This window comes from Trematomus bernacchii, unplaced genomic scaffold, assembly GCF_902827165.1.
Source record: "Trematomus bernacchii unplaced genomic scaffold, fTreBer1.1, whole genome shotgun sequence".
NCBI classification, from domain to species: Eukaryota; Metazoa; Chordata; class Actinopteri; order Perciformes; family Nototheniidae; genus Trematomus; species Trematomus bernacchii.
In genome coordinates this window covers 7,098,444-7,117,369 of record NW_022987973.1, presented here as the reverse complement: position 1 = coordinate 7,117,369, position 18,926 = coordinate 7,098,444, and the positions used below count along the sequence as shown (strand labels likewise).

Below are 18,926 nucleotides of genomic sequence, written 5' to 3'. Positions count from 1 at the left end.
TGGCAGAAACTACCAAAGACAACTTCCGGTGGGAGGTTTTCATCATAAAAGCCGCACAAGTGAACCCGAAATTGCAGATGAAATGAAAACATAAATACGCAGATATTAATAACTACAATAAAGCCAAATAAACAGGGGTAGAATGCCATCATTAATGTGTAATTACATTACAAAAAGACGCACCCTTGGTAACATAATCATATGAAATAGAAAACATAAAATGCATCACATAAGATGGAAAATACGCTAGAGCTCACTGTAAATAACAATATAAAAATACAATTTATAAAATAAAATCAATACCCATACAAACAAAAAATACATGTATTTTCTTCCAAATATTTGTATAATTAGCAGCGACACGTTAGATGCCTTTTTAAAGTTCTGTCTGGTGTCAATAGAGCTTTTTTTAATTTATTTTGTATACAAATTATTCATTTACTGTAGCCTAACAACACATGTTATAATAAGCCATCATGTGATTTATTATAAGTGCAGATAACTTAAATAACAGTAGTTCATGATTATCTGCAAAATACCTATAACTGTAGTCATCAAATCAAATACATATAGTGGTTTAGTAAGAGTGAGCTACTTTATATCCCCTCTTTAGTGTAAGCTGTAAGGTGCCATGAAATAAAAACGCCCATGTTAAGTACATGTAACACAAAATAACAGCGGTTGAGTGGTGTAATTAGTGCATTTCCACCATTGCTGTAAAAAGTCACATTTGATAAATTACCTGACCATATCTGCATGTTTTTTTTAAATATTTTTTATCAAATAGATATGAATTAAGGCAAGGCAAGGCAAGTTTATTTATATAGCACCTTTCAACACAAGGCAATTCAAAGTGCTTTACAAAAATGAAAGACATTACGAAAATGGCATTTAAAAACAGTCATTCAAAAGCAAAGATAATAAAATAAACATTAAAAGAGCATAATAACTGAACTCTGCTTCTCCATGTTTAGTTCTGACTCTGGGGACAGAAAGCTGACCAGTCCCAGAAGACCTGAGAGTTCTGGATGGTTCATAATTTAGCAGTAGGTCAGAAATGTATTTTGGGCCTAAACCATTCAATGCTTTATAAACCAGCAGCAGTATTTTGAAATCAATTATTTGACACACAGGAAGCCAGTGTAAAGACTTCAGAACTGGAGTGATGTGATCCACTTTCTAGTGTTAGTGAGGACTCGAGCAGCGGCGTTCTGAATTAGCTGCAGCTTTCTAATAGATTTTCTAATGAGACCTGTAAAGACACTATTACAGTAGTCAAGTCTACTGAAGATAAAAGCATGGACAAGTTTTTCCAAATCCTGCTGTGACATTAGACTTTTAATCCTAGATATATTCTTTAGGTGATAGTAGGCTGATTTAGTAATTGTTTTAATGTGACTGTTGAAACTCAGGTCAGAGTCCATGACTACACCTAGATTTCTGGCTCTATCTGTTGTTTTGAACATTGCAGACTGAAGCTCAGCGCTAACTTTCATACGTTCTGCCTTGGCTCCAAAAACCATTACCTCAGTTTTATCTTTGTTTAATTGGAGAAAGTCCTGACACATCCAGTCATTGATTTGTTCAATGCACTTACTCAGTGTTTGAATTGGAGCATAGTCTCCTGGTGAAATGGTTATGTAAATGTAGGTGTCATCCGCATAGCTATGGTAACTTATTACATGTAGATGTTAAACAGAAGAGGCCCCAAGATGGAGCCTTGAGGAACCCCACGTCATATTTGTCAACTCAGATGTGTATTTTTACCTATAGAAACAAAGTTGTTTCTGTCCTTTAAGTAGGATTCAAACCAATTTAGAACTGTTGCCGAAAGTCCCACCCAGTTTTCCAGTCGGTCTAGTAATATGTTGTGGTCAACAGTGTCAAACGCAGCACTGAGATCTAATAATACTAACACTGAAGTTCTGCCACTGTCTGTGTTTAAGTGGATGTCATTGAAGACCTGTGGCCACTTTGTAAATTAAACCTTCATTGTAACACGAAATTAAATCACTCGTTTTATTTTGAAATGTCGCTCCTAAAACCGGAAATCATGTTTCTGCTAGTTGCTGTGGCAACAAGGATGTCTTGAGTCTGTCACTGTTTTGCTGCTTGTGCTTTGCTGGCGACGCCGTGGTGAATCCAACGGAAAAACACGGACATGCTGAGTTTCCGAGGGAGAAACAGTGTCAGCATCTCCCAAAAACACAACTGACACCCAGGGGTGGTCCGGTGAAACGTGTAGGTTACATTCAGGAAGTTAAATGTATTTGGTGCACGGTGTTGGGGCCGTTGATCCTAGTTTGTCTGAGCCGGGGCCGGGGAGGAGGGGGCGGCGATGAAGGACAGCATGTGGCGCTTTCTCCTCCAGAGCTCCAACAAAACAGGACGTAGCAGCTGGCAAAAAGCAAGAGTGCTGGTTTTAATTTCCTTTATTAGTTCATTAAATAGCTGCCGGCTGAAAATAAACTGCGCTTTTTAAAGTGTGTATATAACAATGATTCAGAAGGAGGTTAAGTTAAATATAACTGGACGAAAGAAAAGCGTAATATTCAAGTTAACTATCACTACTAAATTAAATCCTGATAGCATGCTGTCACCACCTAACCTAACTAGCTTAACTAGCTACCTATTTTAACGGTTCTTGTCTTGCGATACTGGTCCATTTGTTTCTGCGTCATTTAGTTTACTGCTAACATAATATCAACACTGTAGGGAGAAGTACTCAGATCCTTTACTTAAAGGTTACCTATTGTGCAAAAACCAAATGTTCATGTTTGTATACATTAATATGTATTCTAGTAGTCTCCAAAAATATTTTAATAAATCTGAAAAGGTGTATAACATGAGATCTTTAAGTAAAAGTACAAATACTATAGTCTTAAAGTACTCCATTACAAGTAGAAGTCCTTATTTCAAAAATGTTACTCCAGTACAAAAATTACTCAGTCTACACAATGACCCATTTCAGAACTATATCAAGTACAGAAGTATCATTATCTATGTACCTCAAGTATTAAATGTAAAAGTACTTGTTACTGTAGATGAGCAGTACTGCATTATATCAGCATATCATGTGCGTTATATACAAAGAAACTGACAGGTAAATAAAGTGTAGTGGAGTAAAAGTACAATATTTGCCTCTAAAATGAGTCTAAGTATAAAGTAGCTTTAAATGGAAATAGTCAACTAAAGTACAAATATGTCACAAAAGTACTTAAGTACAATACTTGAGTAAATGTATTTGGTTACTTTCCACCACTGCACAAAAATATATAGCCAAATTGTTACGAATCAATTAACAACACAAATGAACAGGAATATTTTTTATTTAACAGATACATAGGTTTATGTATTTAAAAGCTGCTGAATTGATTAAAACAACATACAATGCATTTCAACATGCACTGACAAAACATAAATTAATATAAATACTTATGTAAACAACATTTAGTTCAAGCAAAGATTTGTATAGCTTTTTGCTGTAGTTGTTGTCCAAATACATATTTTCATCTCTTAAAAACAGGGAAGTTATCTTTACTTCATCAAATGTACATTCCTTTATGTAAAACTTTCTGAAATTATAATATTGATTAGAAAATATTGAGTTTAACTAACAAAAACATTTTCCAGTAAAAGTTCAAAATGACATATTATCCAAGACAAACGTAGCAATATCTCTCACAGTCAGCTGTAACAATAGTAAGCTTTAGCTTAAGTTACAGCAACTTCTACAACTATTTCATAACTAGGAGGTTCCCAAACCTCAGAAACCACTAAAAGGCTCAAAATGTCTGTGTTGTCAGGGTAAACAAAAACATGGAGCTAACCATTTTACAGAGGAATGACATTAAAGACATAGAGCTAAACAACACGTATTGAGTTGAATAGGCCTATGGTATCCACGTCCCACGGTTTAATGTTTGTGGTCTTTTTCACTAAAGGCAGTTACATCTTTTAGAAACTGGTTAACAATAAAGGGATTCTCTAGCCCTGATTCAGTAGCACCGATACTGTGTGAACAGTATCAGTAAAAGACAATAATGGGGACTTAACCCCTGTGTTGTGTTCAAAAGCTGTTACCGTTCATGGTGTTCGCGGGTCAATTTTGACCCATGATTTATCTGTCCAAAACACACCAAAAAAAAGACTATCATCCAATATTGTTTTAACTACATCATAACTAACTTATAATGCATTCATAACCGTACAATCCTGTTGTAATTTAGTGTTATGGCCCAAAACACATTACACCACATATTGCACACGTGCATGTGTGTGTTCAGGTTCAAGTGTTAGTGTACATATTCTTTGAGAAAGGTCGAGTTCCTGTGGGGGGAGGGGGGCAAAGGGAGGGGAGACCAGGTGCATGTTGCGAAAAATTATTGTTACAGTGTATGAAGGGGGTGGGGGTGGGGTGTCTAATGTCAAAGATGAATCTTGATTGGGCCAAATTTGACCTCGAGTCACCCAAAACAATCTCCCCAGACCCGAACACCAAATTATACACTTTTTTTTTTAGAAACCTTCAGACTTGGCTAAAATGTTCAAAAGCAGTTTTGTAGTGTTTATATAGCTGTTGTGGAGGATATCATGAAGCCTTGTTCCGATAAAAAAAACTAGAGCGTAGTTATTATATAATTTAAACTTGAAACGGGTCACGGGAGACCCGAACACAACATAAGGGTTAATGCAAGTGTGAAGCTGCTGTGTCTACTGAATGAAAGCTAACATAATGGGACTTAGTAGTTTTAAACAAGAAAATAAATTATACCTCTGGGACCAAAGACTATTTATTGTGGTGTGAAAAAATCAGGACATACTTTGGGCAACTATCTTACAGTTCAACTAATACATTTCGGATTAAAAAAAAATTAGCACTATTATCAATCGTCAAAATCAGGATTTAATTTTTTTTTATTAAAATGCTAACATTGTGGATTAAATATCTATCTTATGAGATGTAAGGCAAGGCAAGTTTATTTATATAGCACCTTTCAACACAAGGCAATTCAAAGTGCTTTACAAAAATGAAAGACTTTAAGAGCATTAAGAAACATATTATAAAATGATATCTAGAAACACTAATTTTTACATTACATTGCATTTAGCTGACGCTTTTATCCAAAGCGACTTACAATAAGTGCATTTGACCAAGAAGATACAAACTTGAAGAAAACAGAATCATATAGTACATCAGGTTTCATAGAGCCAAAACATTTCAAGTGCTACTCAACTAGCTTTAGATAAGCCAGTCCTTTATTAGTATATGAGTGCTTTGTTAGTCATTTTATTGCTCGAAGTGGAGTCGAAAGAGATGGGTTTTCAGTCTGCGCCGGAAGATGTGTAGGCTTTCTGCTGTCCTGATGTCAATGGGGAGCTCATTCCACCATTTTGGAGCCAGGATAGCAAACCGACGTGTTTTTGTTGATGGGAACTTGGGTCCCCCTCACAGTGCGGGTGCAGCGAGCCGTTTGGCTGATGCAGAGCGGAGTGCACGTGCTGGGGTGTATGGTTTAACCATGTCCTGGATGTAGGAAGGACCAGATCCATTCACTGCATGGTACGCAAGTACCAGTGTCTTGAAGTAGATACTGGAAGCCAGTGAAGGGAGGAGCGGTGTGGTGTGGGAAAATGTTGGTAGGTTGAAGACCAGACGAGCCGCTGCATTCTGGATGAGCTGCAGAGGTCGGATGGCACATGCAGGTAGACCAGCCAGGAGGGAGTTGCAGTAGTCTAGGCGTGAGATGACGAGAGCCTGGACCAGAAGTTGCGTCGCTTTCTGGGTCAGGAGGGGACGTATCCTCCTTATGTTGTAAAGAGTGTATCTGCAGCAGAGGGTTGTAGCAGCGATGTTTGCAGTGAAGGACAGGTTGTTATTTAGGGTCACACCCAGATTCCTTGCAGTCTGAGTCGGGGAAACAACAGAGGGGCCGATGTTGATTGTTAGGTCAAGAGTGGGACAATCTTTTCCCGGAAGAAAAAGCAGTTCAGTCTTGTCAAGGTTGAGCTTGAGGTGGTGAGCAGACATCCACTGAGAGATGTCTGCTAGACAAGCAGAGATACGTGCGACGACCTGGGTCTCTGAGCGGGGAAAAGACAGAATTAGTTGGGTGTCTTCAGCGTAGCAGTGGTATGAAAAACCATGCGGGCTAATGACTGATCCGAGCGAGTTTGTGTACAGAGAGAAGATGAGGGGACCAAGGACAGAGCCCTGAGGGACCCATGTAGTTAATTGACAAGGGTCGGACTCGGACCCTCTCCAAGTTACCCTTTAGATGCGGTCTTTGAGGTATGAGGTGAGGAGGGAAAGTGCAGAGCCTGAAACTCCAAGTTCTTGGAGAGTGCGAAGGAGGATCTGATGGTTCACCGTGCAGTTCCTTGAGAATATGAGATAATTAAAAATGATATCAAATGACATTTAAAAACACTAATTTAAAAGCAAAGATAATAAAAGTTACAGTGCAGTTTAAGATAGGAATATATCAATTAAAAGCAGCGGCAAAAAGAAACGTCTTCAGCCTGGATTTAAAAGTAGTAAGAGTTGCAGCAGACCTGCAGGTTTCTGGGAGTTTGTTCCAGATATTTGGAGCATAATAACTGAACGCTGCTTCTCCATGTTTAGTTCTGACTCTGTGGACAGAAAGCTGACCCGTCCCAGAAGACCTGAGAGATCTGGATGGTTCATAATTTAGCAGGAGGTCAGAAATGTATTTTGGGCCTAAACCATTCAAAGCTTTATAAACCAGCAGCAATATTTTGAAATCAATTATTTGACACACAGGAAGCCAGTGTAAGGACTTGAGAACAGGAGTGATGTGATCCACTTTCTTAGTGTTTGTGAGGACTCGAGCAGCGGTGTTCTAAATTAGCTGCAGCTCTCTAATATATTTTTTAGTCAAACCTGTGAAGACACCATCACAGTAGTCGAGTCTACTGAAGATAAAAGCATGGACAATCCTGCTGTGACATTAGTCTTTTAATCCTAGATATGTTCTTTAGGTGATAGTAGGCTGATTTAGTAATTGTTTTAATGTGACTGTTGAAACTCAGGTCAGAGTCCATGACTACACCTAGATTTCTGGCTCTATCTGTTGTTTTGAACATTGCAGACTGAAGCTCAGCGCTAACTTGTATACGTTCTGCCTTGGCTCCAAAAACCATTACCTCAGTTTTATCTTTGTTTAATTGAAGAAAGTCCTGACACATCCAGTCATTGATTTGTTCAATGCACTTACTCAGTGTTTGAATTGGAGCATAGTCTCCTCCTGGTGAAATGGTTATGTAAATTTGGGTGTCATCCGCATAGCTATGGTAACTTATTTTGTAGTTTTTCATTATCTGAGCCAGTGGTAGCATGTAGATGTTAAAGAGAAGAGGCCCCAAGATGGAGCCTTGAGGAACCCCACGTCATATTTGTCAACTCAGATGTGTATTTACCTATAGAAACAAAGTTGTTTCTGTCCTTTAAGTAGGATTCAAACCTATTTAGAACTGTTGCCGAAAGTCCCAACCAGTTTTCCAGTCGGTCTTGTAATATGTTGTGGTCAACAGTTTCAAACGCAGCACTGAGATCTAATAATACTAACACTGAAGTTCTGCCACTGTCTGTGTTTAAGTGGATGTCATTGAAGACCTTTACAAGAGCAGTCTCGGTGCTGTGGTTTGGACGAAAGCCTGACTGGAACACATCGAAACAGTTATTTAAATGCAAGAAATTACTCAACTGTTGAAAAACTACTTTTTCAATGATTTTACCTAGAAATGGCAGGTTTGATATGGGCCTGTAATTGTTCATTACTGAAGCATCTAGATTATTCTAAGAGCGGTTTAATGACTGCCGTTTTCAGGGCCTGTGGAAAAACACCTGAGTGAAGAGACTTGTTTACTATGAAGTAGATCTGAGGCCATGCAATGAAAAACATTTTTGAAGAATCCTGTTGGAATAATATCAAGGCAGCAGGAGGATGTTGAATAATGTCCTCTAGGTTTTTATCATTAATCTGATGGAATTGTGTCATGGTGTTTGAATTGATTTTAGGTGAACACAGGGACAAAAAATGTGCTGTACCTGATACAGAGGCACTGACTGCTTGTCGGATATTCTGAATTTTGTCAGTGAAGAAGGAGGCATTGCAGGCCCTGATGGATAGAAATTCAGAGGCTACTGACACTGGGGGGTTTGTTAGTCTGTCAACGATAGCAAACAAGGCACGTGCGTTGTTTTTGTTTTTGGTAATGATGTCAGAGAAGAAAGACTGTCGTGCAATTTTCAATTCCAAATTATAAAGACCAAGTCTCTCTTTATAGATTTCAAAATGAACCTGGAGATTTGTTTTTCGCCACCGGTGTTCAGCTTTTCGACACTTTCTTTTTTCTGTTTTCACGGTCATGGCCTTTCTCCATAGAGATATTTTCTTGCCAGTCACTTCCTTTATCTTAGTTGGAGCACTGGCATCTATAACATTTTACATTTAATTAAAATGATCTACTAGCTCATTTACTGAGATGTTAGCAGGGGCAAGTGTGGAATAAAAATTCTGAGTAAACATTTCCCTAGTATTTTCAGTTAAATATCGCTTTGTAGTTTCTGAGATACAGCTATGTAATACCTTTAATGATTCTTTGGACATGTGATAGCTATTGTGTTTTCCCCTGAATACAGCAAATATACAGTATATCTTTTTTAAACAGTCCTGTGCCCAGAGACCAAATGTACAGATGAATAATAAAAACTACGCTAAGGGAATTAGAGAGAAAAATAAAATATAGTTCGCAAAAATTGGTTAAAATAAAGCAGTCTTTTCAGTATCATTAAAGGCACATAACTCCTCTTCCCTCGCCATCGAGGCTCATTACTGATTTTGTTGATATAACAGCACTAGAGAATAGAAAACCTAAAGGTATATGGGAAAGAATAACAATACCACTGAAGGCATGTTTAATGATCCCAACAGGCTCTTCTCACATGATGCAAAATCATGTGACATGTCACATGGAAATAAGTTGGTCAATATTTTTGCCTGTGGAGATTGGAGCCAATGTGCATCACTGCCAGTTGAGCATGATCTATAAACAGAACGTTTTATTTGGTGGGAATATTTATTCAAACTAAGCTAGAAGTGGAGGTAGTTGTGTGTAAAGTGCTTTTGACTTTTCCATGGATAGAAGTCACCACAGCACTTGGTCATGGAGATACGTTGCTTAGAGTTTAAAGGCTGCACACAGATCCTCGGATGAAACTCTTAGTTTGGGATGATGGTGAAAGCCTAGTTTAAGCTGAATGGCAATAAATGAGATACAGAGATACAAATGAGGAAACATTGTGATATCAAGTTGTCCATTTAATAAAATAGATTTGCAAGCAAAATACAATGACATTTGTGTTAGCACTCAGTTGTTACAAATCAGCAAATTTTGATAAACAATGTTTCTAGACATGATTTCTTGAGGCTTACTAACACACATTACAACTTGTCCAAAACAAGAATGATTTTAAATATCCATGATTGAGATCATTACTGCTGCAGAAACCTACATCAGTCTCTACTTGTATTGGATGTACAGTCACATCTGTTCTCCTCTGCCACACCGTTATTAAAATGTCATTCAAGCTGCTACATCGCATTGCATCGCCAATAGTACAAAAAGAAAACAACCCAAAGTGGAATGGCTACAAAAGGGAGCAAGACAACTTTCTTTCTTCAAACTCATCAGTGACAATGCTTAGTTCATACAGGTCATCTAGGGGTGTTACAGTAGCAAGAAAGGAGCATAAGATAAGCAGTCTATTAAGCTTTTAAAAACTAGAAATTGGCAAAAAAACATGGGAATTACTAACCACAGAAAGAGAAAAATATGTAACTTTTCTTATCTTGGAGTGGCTGTGATTAACAGCAGTTTCATCTTCCTGAAAGGTGCCTCTGTCTGCAAGCTTTAGAGGTTTTTTTGACAGTTTTTCAGTGACTTTGTTAAAGCTTTGTCCTAAATGTTATTTGCTTTGCCATCTTCTGCTGCTATAAAAAGCCACATTTCACTGAGAAGTAGGTTTTAGTCCAAACTGAGAGGTAAATGGAGCTCTTCAGTGAGGATTCTTGAAGGCTAAAGGTAAGGTAAAGCAATGTCCATATTATGGGTGAACTTTTTTTTTTTAAGTGACAAATGTAAAACTAAAGAAACAAATGAAAATGAAAATGTTTACACATCTTTTGTAAAATACACAGTTTGGATAAGGAAAGAGTCGCTCTACCATGTTAAAACATTTAGTGGATTATAGAAATGTACATATGCCAGGCCATTTTCTACCACTTAACTACAGGGCTAAAGATACTGCTGTGAATTACAGCCACCCCAAACGTACTTTTTTGGTAGGTAAATCTTATTAAAAATATTGTTTTCACTCAAACTCTTTATCAATACATGATTAAAAAGCAAATCTTAAATTACAACAGTGATGTTTGTTTCTGTGCAGGATGCAAGAGTTTGTTATCCTAAATGCCAAGAATTTAAAAATGAACATGTGATCAGGGCTCTGTGTGTCTACAGGTGTTGTCCATCACCGGTCCATCATGCTGAGGATCATCTCAGGGGTCAGGTCTCCGTTGGGCGGGGCCTCGGCCTCTATTGCCCCCTCCTCCTCCTGGGACAACTCCTCCAGCTGGATGGTGGTCTTTTCTCCCCCGACCACCACCTGCTCCACGGTCTCGTCATCCTGGTCCACTTGATCGGCTCCCACCTCCTTCTTCACGATGATGTCATCCACCTCTCCAGTGGCCTCGTCCTCTACACGGATGATAGCGGCTGCTGTGGAGAGAGATTCAGGTAAGGTCCCAGGTACTTAAATAATAAATAAAAATCAGTATAAATATTATTTTCACACTCTTAAACGGATTTAGAAAAATTAACACTGATGATTTTATATATATATATATATATATATATATATATATTTTTTTTTAGTAGATATCAGACTAAAGCTTTGTTTACATCTGCACACACACACATATATATATATATATATATATATATATATATATATATATATATATATATATATATATATGTGTGTGTGTGCAGATGTAAACAAAGCTTTAGTCTGATATCTACTAAAAAAAAATATATATATATATATATATATATATATATATATATATATATATATATATATATATATATATATATATATATATATATATATATATATATATATCAGCTTAAATATATTCATTATTTAAATCTAAATGTAATTGATTTGCTTTTATCAGTATTGCAGTTGCAGTCATGTACGACCGAGCCCCGCAGCGACTGGCAGAGCTTTTGTATTTTCCACACCGTGATGATGTCATTGGCCCATGTGCCGTAATGCCGGGGCCAGTACAGTGAAGATAAACCTAGCAGCTATCGAGTCTCACTTAGTGAACTCGGAAACGCTGCCAAAACATGCCAAAAGTACTTTAGTCCGACTCTTACTGGTTGGTTTGTTCTTTGGGGGCCGTCCACGTTTCCTCTTGACTGGGGGCTCGATAGGGGCTGGGATCGGGACAACAGGGGGGGCCTGTTCCACCTCAAGCTCACTTAGCTCCTCTTCCTCCTCGATATCTTCCAGTTCATCCTCTACAGATTAATGAGTGAGGAAAACAAGCATGTTTAAAAAAAAAAAAAACTTTGAACACCGCAGAAACTACAGCCACACGCAAACAAAAAAAGGTACAAGATCACAATCTAATTAAATACCAGCCTGAGTTTGTTGCTATATAGATATAACGCAAATGTATACTTCTGGGAAAGTTAAACATGATGTCACAACTTGCAACCTTTTTCATTCAAATTAAAAACGAGAAAATGTATCCTTTTAAATTCTGAACAAATGTCATATTCTGATGTCAAATGTGGGGACTGTAACACAAAATAGCTGAACTCTGTAACATATCATACCCGTGTCTTCCTCGTCCCTCCTGCTCTGCATCTTCCTCTTCCTGCCCCGGCGTGCCTTTTTGGGCGTAGGAGTTCCATTTTCATCCTCATCTTCATCAACTTCGCCGTTGCAGTTTTCAGTGTGACGCAGCATGGTGTTCTGTGGAGCACAAAAATAATCAAAACTCAGTGACTTGCTGTATATAAAACTAAAAAGTGCATGTGTGTTAAGATTCCTCCTACCCTGCGAGTGAACGTCTTGTTACACTTGGAGCAGATGAAGGCAGTGGGGATAAAGTTGGGGTCGTGGTAGCGCTTGAAGTGCATATCCAGAAGCTGCTTTTGCCTGAAGGTTTTCTCACACTGGCTGCAGGCAAAGGGCTTCTCCCCTGTGTGTGTGCGCTTGTGCATCACCATGTGGCGTTCCTATGGAGGCAACAGGTCAGAGATTAATACCAATTTATTCATCATGAAAATGAACACTGCCCATATGCTTTATATTAAAATGGATACACACCTGTCTGCAGCAGTAGTCACACTGTTCACACTTGAAGCGTTTCTCATTCTTGTGGGTTTTCTGGTGCTGGATGAGAGCGTATCGCTCATGAAACACAGCATCACAGTAACGGCACTTCTTTCCCTTCTCAATAAATGAGTGTTGCTTCCTCAAATGAACACCTAGAAAAGAAATGGCAAAGATGTGAAAACCTTCTTCAAAGTTTTTGTCATTTTGCATAAATAGAGACTAAAACAGCTCTAAAGCCTTTCAGTTCAGATTAATGCAAATCCTTGCTCAGAATGACAAAATATATATTACTAACCAAGATCGCTTTTGCGAGCAATAACCGTATCACAGTGTGGGCAGTGGAACTTTGCCACGTTCTCCGTGTGTTTCTGCAGAATGTGCATCTTCATGGTTCCACTCTGAGTGAAACGGGCATGGCAGATGTAGCACTCGTATGGCTTTTCACCTGCACAAAAAATAAAAAAAATAATTCAGTAAGTGAGATATTCTTTTTAAGGTGGACCAAACATTTTATATTGGCTAATACATGGTGCCAGTGTATCACCTGAATGTGTCCTCATATGTCTTTTCAGCTTATAGGTGTCTCTGCTGGCATAGCTGCACAGACTGCACTGGAAGGGTCGCTCTCCTGTATGAGAGCGGATGTGCCTTTTCAACTTGCTCACCTAGAGAAAAATACAGAAAACTTAAAATAAGAGATCATGCCTGGATGTTCATTGCAGATGAGCTCTCTGATCAAAAAGTGATTACTTGCCTCCACACTGCAGTAGTCACACATGGAGCACTTGAAGGGCTTCTCATGTGTGTGTTTGTAGCGCCGATGACGCACCAACTCTCCGCTGGTCACAAATGCCATGTCGCAGTCTTGGCATTTATGTGGACGAGTGCCTAAAGAAAGAAAAGTTGCCACTTATTAATAAAGATATATCATTCCTGCTTTGGCTTCAACATAACACACGAAGTAAAGAAACTGAGTAGTGACACAATAGGAGGGATAACAAAATTCAGAATCTGAAACTAGCCATAAATTAGGAACATTTTCCATATTACCATATCAATTTATCTAAATATTTCAACTGTAGATAAAGTGTTACCTACACAAGAATAATATTTTTTGCATTACCTGTGTGTGTATTGAGGTGGTTTCTCAGCAGAGTGACCGTTCGGAAGGCCCGCCCACACAAGTGACATTTATGTGGCCTCTCGTCTGTATGGCTCTTCATGTGTCTGTCCAAGTTGGAGCGCCTTGGACAGGTGTAGCTACACAACTCGCACTGGAAAGTCTTCTTTACACCTGCAAACACGTTTTAATATTTAAAATAAAAATAAAAGACACAACCACAATCAATTTTGAGTCTTTCATCATCATGTCAGAATGTCTAATGAAACCTTGTCAAATATTAACCTTTCTTCTTGATCTTGGTGGGCTTTGGTGGCTTCATGTTGCCCACAACTTTCTCTGCATTCACTTCAGACAGCATCCCCTCCTGCTGCTCTTCTTCAAAGTCGTACACAGAAACATCCATGTCCCGATCGCCCTCTCCGTAGCGCAGGCGGCTCTTCTTTCCCTTCTTCCCTTTACCACGGAGGCCGGAGATGGGCTGGTAGTCTGGGTCCTTGGTCCATTCTGGGTCTTCTTGTTGAGACACATTGGTTTCCATTTCTGCAGGCTCTTCCTCTTCCCTCACACATTGAAGCTCATCATGGGCTGCTTGAAGCTCCTCCTGCTCTACAGTCTCTACCTCACCATTGGCTCCCACTTTAACCACCTTAAAGAACACATTTCAAATGTATATCAAGTTAGTTTTTTATAATTTTCACAAAAAGAAGAGAATACCTAATTTTCACAATTCTGGTTGGCTAGTTGAAAAATTTGTATTGGTTGAAATAAAAGTGGATATACAATTGATTGACGGTCTCCAATAATCTGGGATTCCTAAAGTTAGATCAGACTTGTTCCTGTAATAACAAATTTGAGAAAAACAGGAGTTCTTGTTATAGTTTTTTCTCACCTGGAAGCCCTCGGGCAAGGGAAGAGTGTGACAGATAACCGGATCTGAATCCTTGTTTACATTTGATGCGTCAACAAAGGTGGCCTGGAGCCCCCCTACATTAGTTGCTGTGACGGGAACCTGTACCAGCTGCAGCTGACCGAGACTTAGTGCACCTCCTGCCTGCTCCTCCATGTTCACCACCTGCATGGGGAAAAATACAACCCTTTAATTAGCATGATATCCCAAACAAAGCTGTTAATCAAACATTAGACAGAACTTTTATTGATCAACGTGATCTTCACATACCTGAAGTGTGATGATCTGACCCTCATCTCCACCAGTAACAGTCACCGTGCCTCCACTCTCCAACACTTCCGTCTTCATTTGTAGCAGAGCGGGATCAAGAGCGTCCATCACCAGCATCTCCATGTTGTCAGTCACGTCCCCCTGTGCAGCCAGGACGGCCCCCTGCATCAGAGCGTCTCCGCTCTCTGTCAGGCTCTTTCCATCAGGAGCCAGTTCATTACTGGTCTCCATGGAAGCAACCTCGCCCTCCATGGCGACGGACTTAGTAACACCTTGATTAGAGAAAACAGGCATCAAATTAAAACAAGGACTAACAGAGGCAAAATCTAGCTTTATAAAAACAAATATACATGGCTGAATACATTTACAGATGGGACCTTACTCTTAAAAGACTCATCGGGACATTAGCTTTTCTTTTCTTATATGTGGGGAGCAGAACAAATGAAACTGCATTTCCTTTGGGGTCTATTGTGGTGTAGTATTATCACCTGTGGATATTTCAAAATCTCCACCAGGGGCTGGGATGTTGTTATTTTAAAAAGGACTTTACTCCTCTATAGATTTTCACAAAGAGCCACTCATTTTACATTTAATGATTTAATAAACGAGGCTAATGCTTTCTGCATTAAATATAATCAATGGGGTTTCCCTTAATAATGTATGGAAATTCAAACATGATTAGATAAATGGCATGCACTTAATATTTTTAAATAAAAATGTATTACAATGTTATTACAATTTTACAAGTTATTACAAGTAGACATTCGTAATAAAAAAGGCCACACACACACTTTAGTAAACAATTAACAGCAGCAGTATTTATAAAATACGTTAGGTGTAACATGTAGTGTGTGGTAGATGCTAGGTAACAGAAGTAAAGTTATATATTGAGTTGCCTACAGAATCTAGTATTCAAATTGTCAAACTAAGAATGCAGCCAGTAATAATAATAATTTGACCATGTACATATTGCACATACGTGTTATTGCACAGCACTGATGTCGTAATCTGTGTTTGATAGTGACTTCAATTATTTTTGACAGAATAATCTGTCCATTTGTTCGTGCTGTTACTTTTCTAGTACACGTATTTGGAGCAGTTGATGCTTTGAGTTGTTAAAAGATTAAGCAAGAGATTATCAACCCTATCTCGCATTAATTTGTAGCCCATAATACAGGAATCTGGATACGATTGAGCACACATGGACTCCTAGACTTTGAAGAGTTGTATAAAAGTATCTGCTCGAGTCGAATAAAGTAGTGTGAAGAGCTTTGAGTAAAACGCAGGGGAGCAAATCAGATGCAAAAGAGCCATAACTGTTAGTTTATCCTGCATAAAATCCCATCGTTATGATGTCAAACAGTGAAGAGAACTTTAAGAAAAGTGATTATGTTCGTCTTCCTGTGTTGTTAAGAAAATGCTATCAGCCATCAATCAATCGATACTTCGCAGTAACTCATCCCCCCCGTTATAAAAGCACTTACATTTCTTTCTAACACCTCTTATTCGTCGTTTAGTTCCTCAGTGGAGAATCGCTACATAGTTGAAACAAACGACACTACTTTTACATGAACTCGTGTTAGTTTACTCGGGAGGCGCGATGTGAAAACAGGAAACAAAGGGCACGATAAGATGGACGTCAGGCCTGAACAAACTTAAAACAGAAATACCCATAAATACAACCACCCCTGCGCAAATACTCCACTATGTCAGGTGAAAAGCAACAAAACGCTCAACTGGGACACGGAGTTGCAGTTTATAGACAGATTTAGTGCGTTTTGGATAACGATAGAGGGAGACAAACACCCCCCGCCAGCCGCCTGGTCGGTAAGCCCTACCGTGACACCTAGAGGCCGGCGTCGGCTCCTACAAAAACCTCTCCGTGATCGGGGTAAATGAACCGCTGCACTTACTCTCGGTCGCTTCTTTTGTCCGGTATATTCAGTCGGGAGTTATGTGTAGGTGGTTGTTCCTCTGGATCCCGGGTTGAACGTCCGTACGTGCCGAGTGGCGGACTAATAATTTTCTCCCGCTTAGGAAGAGTGGGCCTTACACAAAATGGCGGCCCCTTAAGAGCTACCGAGGCTGCGCACAAACAGCACCGGAGGGAGTGAAGGGGAGTGTCCGGGAACAGGGTGAGGGTGCTGGGCGCCAGATTTGAATTCAGTCGTGGGCGTGGCGTCCGGTTGTTGCACCAAATTCTGTGACTTCATTCAGAATGTTTAGCTCTATCACACTAGGAGGGATATCAGCTGAATAGTACACATGTTGGTTACTTATCTTCAGGTGTTTTAAGACATTGCCATGTGTGTCTCTCATTTATGTATTTGTTAAAAGTATAAAGGTCAGGTTCCCTCTATGACACAATGTTTAAGGTCAATAGACTATAAAGGCAGAACAACACAGTAATGTCAGCTGAAATAATGTACATGTTAACAGTATATATGCATAACATCATTCAAAGTAAACGCACAGTAAGTACATTTCATGCAGACACATTTGAACAATGTTATTGAAACAAGCAGCAGATCCTATTATTGAGAAGCCTTTCATATATGTTTTTTGTATACCCTCATTGATAGAAATTCCCTGGACGATCATTGATTAGTTTTCTGATGAGAAGGGAAGATCCCTTTTTATCGAGCATGATGTCTAAACCTCTAACTACTTCTATCACATTAAGATTGAGGTTAAAGTCATTTTGTGACTTCCTAAAATCAGCCACAAGGGGGCAGTGTGGATGTGGATGTTGTGGCACATAAACTGTGTAAAGATAAATAATATATAACAGTTGTATCTATGTGTAGGGCCTTACAACGGATCGGATCATCCCCAGGGATTTTAATTGATAACCGTGTTATAGTGTCTGTTTGAGTTCAAATTTCCCCACTAAATCATCACCTGAAGGCCCTATTTTGGATCTGTTTACCTGCATTTTAAATAAACAAATAAAAGAAAACTGATACCGTCCAAATCCCAATAAATTGTTATCTCATCACCTAACTTTACAAAATATATATTTATTTGATTGACTTCTTAGTTGCAATAAACTTACTGTAGTTCTGTTACATCTGCACTGGCAATTAAAGGTGGGGTAGGTAAGTTTGAGAAACCGGCTCGAGATGTACTTTTTGTTATATTCCATGGAATGCTCTTAACATCCCGATAGCAATGAATATCTTAAGAATTAAGAAAAAATTAATCTGTGGAAGCCCTAGTACTGTAAAAAGCACGACCAATAATTTTAGCCGGCCCGGCTAAAGTAACTGGATGGCCTACCTGCCTGTCTGCCTTCCATCTGTGCACAAACTTATCTCGTGCCCTCATTGGTCATGTGCGCGTTCGTGTGTGTTGGAGGAGGGGCTCTGTAAGGAAGTGGCAGATTTTTTCCGGCTGTGTATTTTCAAAGAACTAGCGCACTCGAGCTGGTTTCTCCAAAATTACCTACCCCACCTTTAAATGGCTGATGTCATATTACTACATGGAAAACCTGACATTGGTTCATTAGTGGGAAACAAGTTATTTCTGTGTTCCTGTTTAGAGTTAAATGCTCAAAAGTGAATCACTACTTAGAAAATAAATATGGTCCCTATATATAGAAAAATGTTATGGGTCAGTTTTTAATCAATATTGAATAATATGAATACATTTCTATTGTGCCACTGAAGCCAGTTTAAATTATGCATTTAAATATCAAAGTGTTTCAAACTGGGAATTGAGTTGCCCTGTTTGAATATCATATGAGAAAATAATTCCCATGAAACTCCCATAGACATTACCTCATGGATGGTAGGATCATTAAGATGCGACATTGGTGCTTGTGGGTGTGTCAAATGTTATGGTTTCTGATCAACTCTTACAGATCATTATCAAGATATCTAACAATCATCTGTGGAATTAGCAAGAATCTGGCGTTACAAACTGTATTATGATAGAGGGGTTACAAATCAATACTGCGATTGATTGCAAATATGTCTGTGTTTGTCTTTTATGTTTTTATTTTTATTTCACTAATCACTAAAAACATTTCTTTAAGAGTCTCTTGCATTGTGTTTATCAGGAACATTTAAATCATCATTCAAATTAAAACTATATATATATATTGTGAAGCCTTCTTAAATCCTCATTATATCTTACACCGATACCGGAAAGGACAGTTTCCTTTAGTATACATGATACACCTCAAT

General features: G+C 38.7%; 1 protein-coding gene across 2 annotated transcripts; it reads right to left on the bottom strand.

The window, feature by feature from the left end:
* Window positions 1–9,326: 9,326 nt before the first annotated feature.
* On the bottom strand, window positions 9,327–16,822 carry LOC117471256 (transcriptional repressor CTCF-like). 2 transcript variants are annotated; one of them, XM_034116121.1, is made up of 13 exons: window positions 16,653–16,822; window positions 14,740–15,011; window positions 14,452–14,634; window positions 13,845–14,208; window positions 13,563–13,733; window positions 13,194–13,327; window positions 12,984–13,104; window positions 12,735–12,884; window positions 12,431–12,591; window positions 12,157–12,339; window positions 11,935–12,073; window positions 11,470–11,613; window positions 9,327–10,803 (listed from the first exon to the last, which is right to left on the bottom strand). In XM_034116121.1, exons 2-13 carry the CDS (start codon window positions 14,989–14,991, stop codon window positions 10,556–10,558), a joined length of 2,250 nt encoding a protein of 749 aa, XP_033972012.1. In that variant the 5' UTR covers window positions 14,992–15,011; window positions 16,653–16,822; the 3' UTR covers window positions 9,327–10,555. The 2 variants fall into 2 exon arrangements, with proteins under 2 accessions (XP_033972012.1, XP_033972013.1); XM_034116122.1 differs by lacking the exon at window positions 16,653–16,822 and adding an exon at window positions 16,224–16,465.
* Window positions 16,823–18,926: the final 2,104 nt, after the last annotated feature.

Coding starts and splice junctions, on each gene's coding strand:
- LOC117471256 (XM_034116121.1), bottom strand. CDS start 14,991: ATGGAGGGCGAGGTTGCTTCCATGGAGACCAGTAATGAACTGGCTCCT. Junction 13,734..13,844: donor CACCAAGATCAAGAAGAAAG/GTTAATATTTGA, acceptor ACGTGTTTGCAG/GTGTAAAGAAGACTTTCCAG. Junction 12,885..12,983: donor ACATATGAGGACACATTCAG/GTGATACACTGG, acceptor TTTTTTGTGCAG/GTGAAAAGCCATACGAGTGC.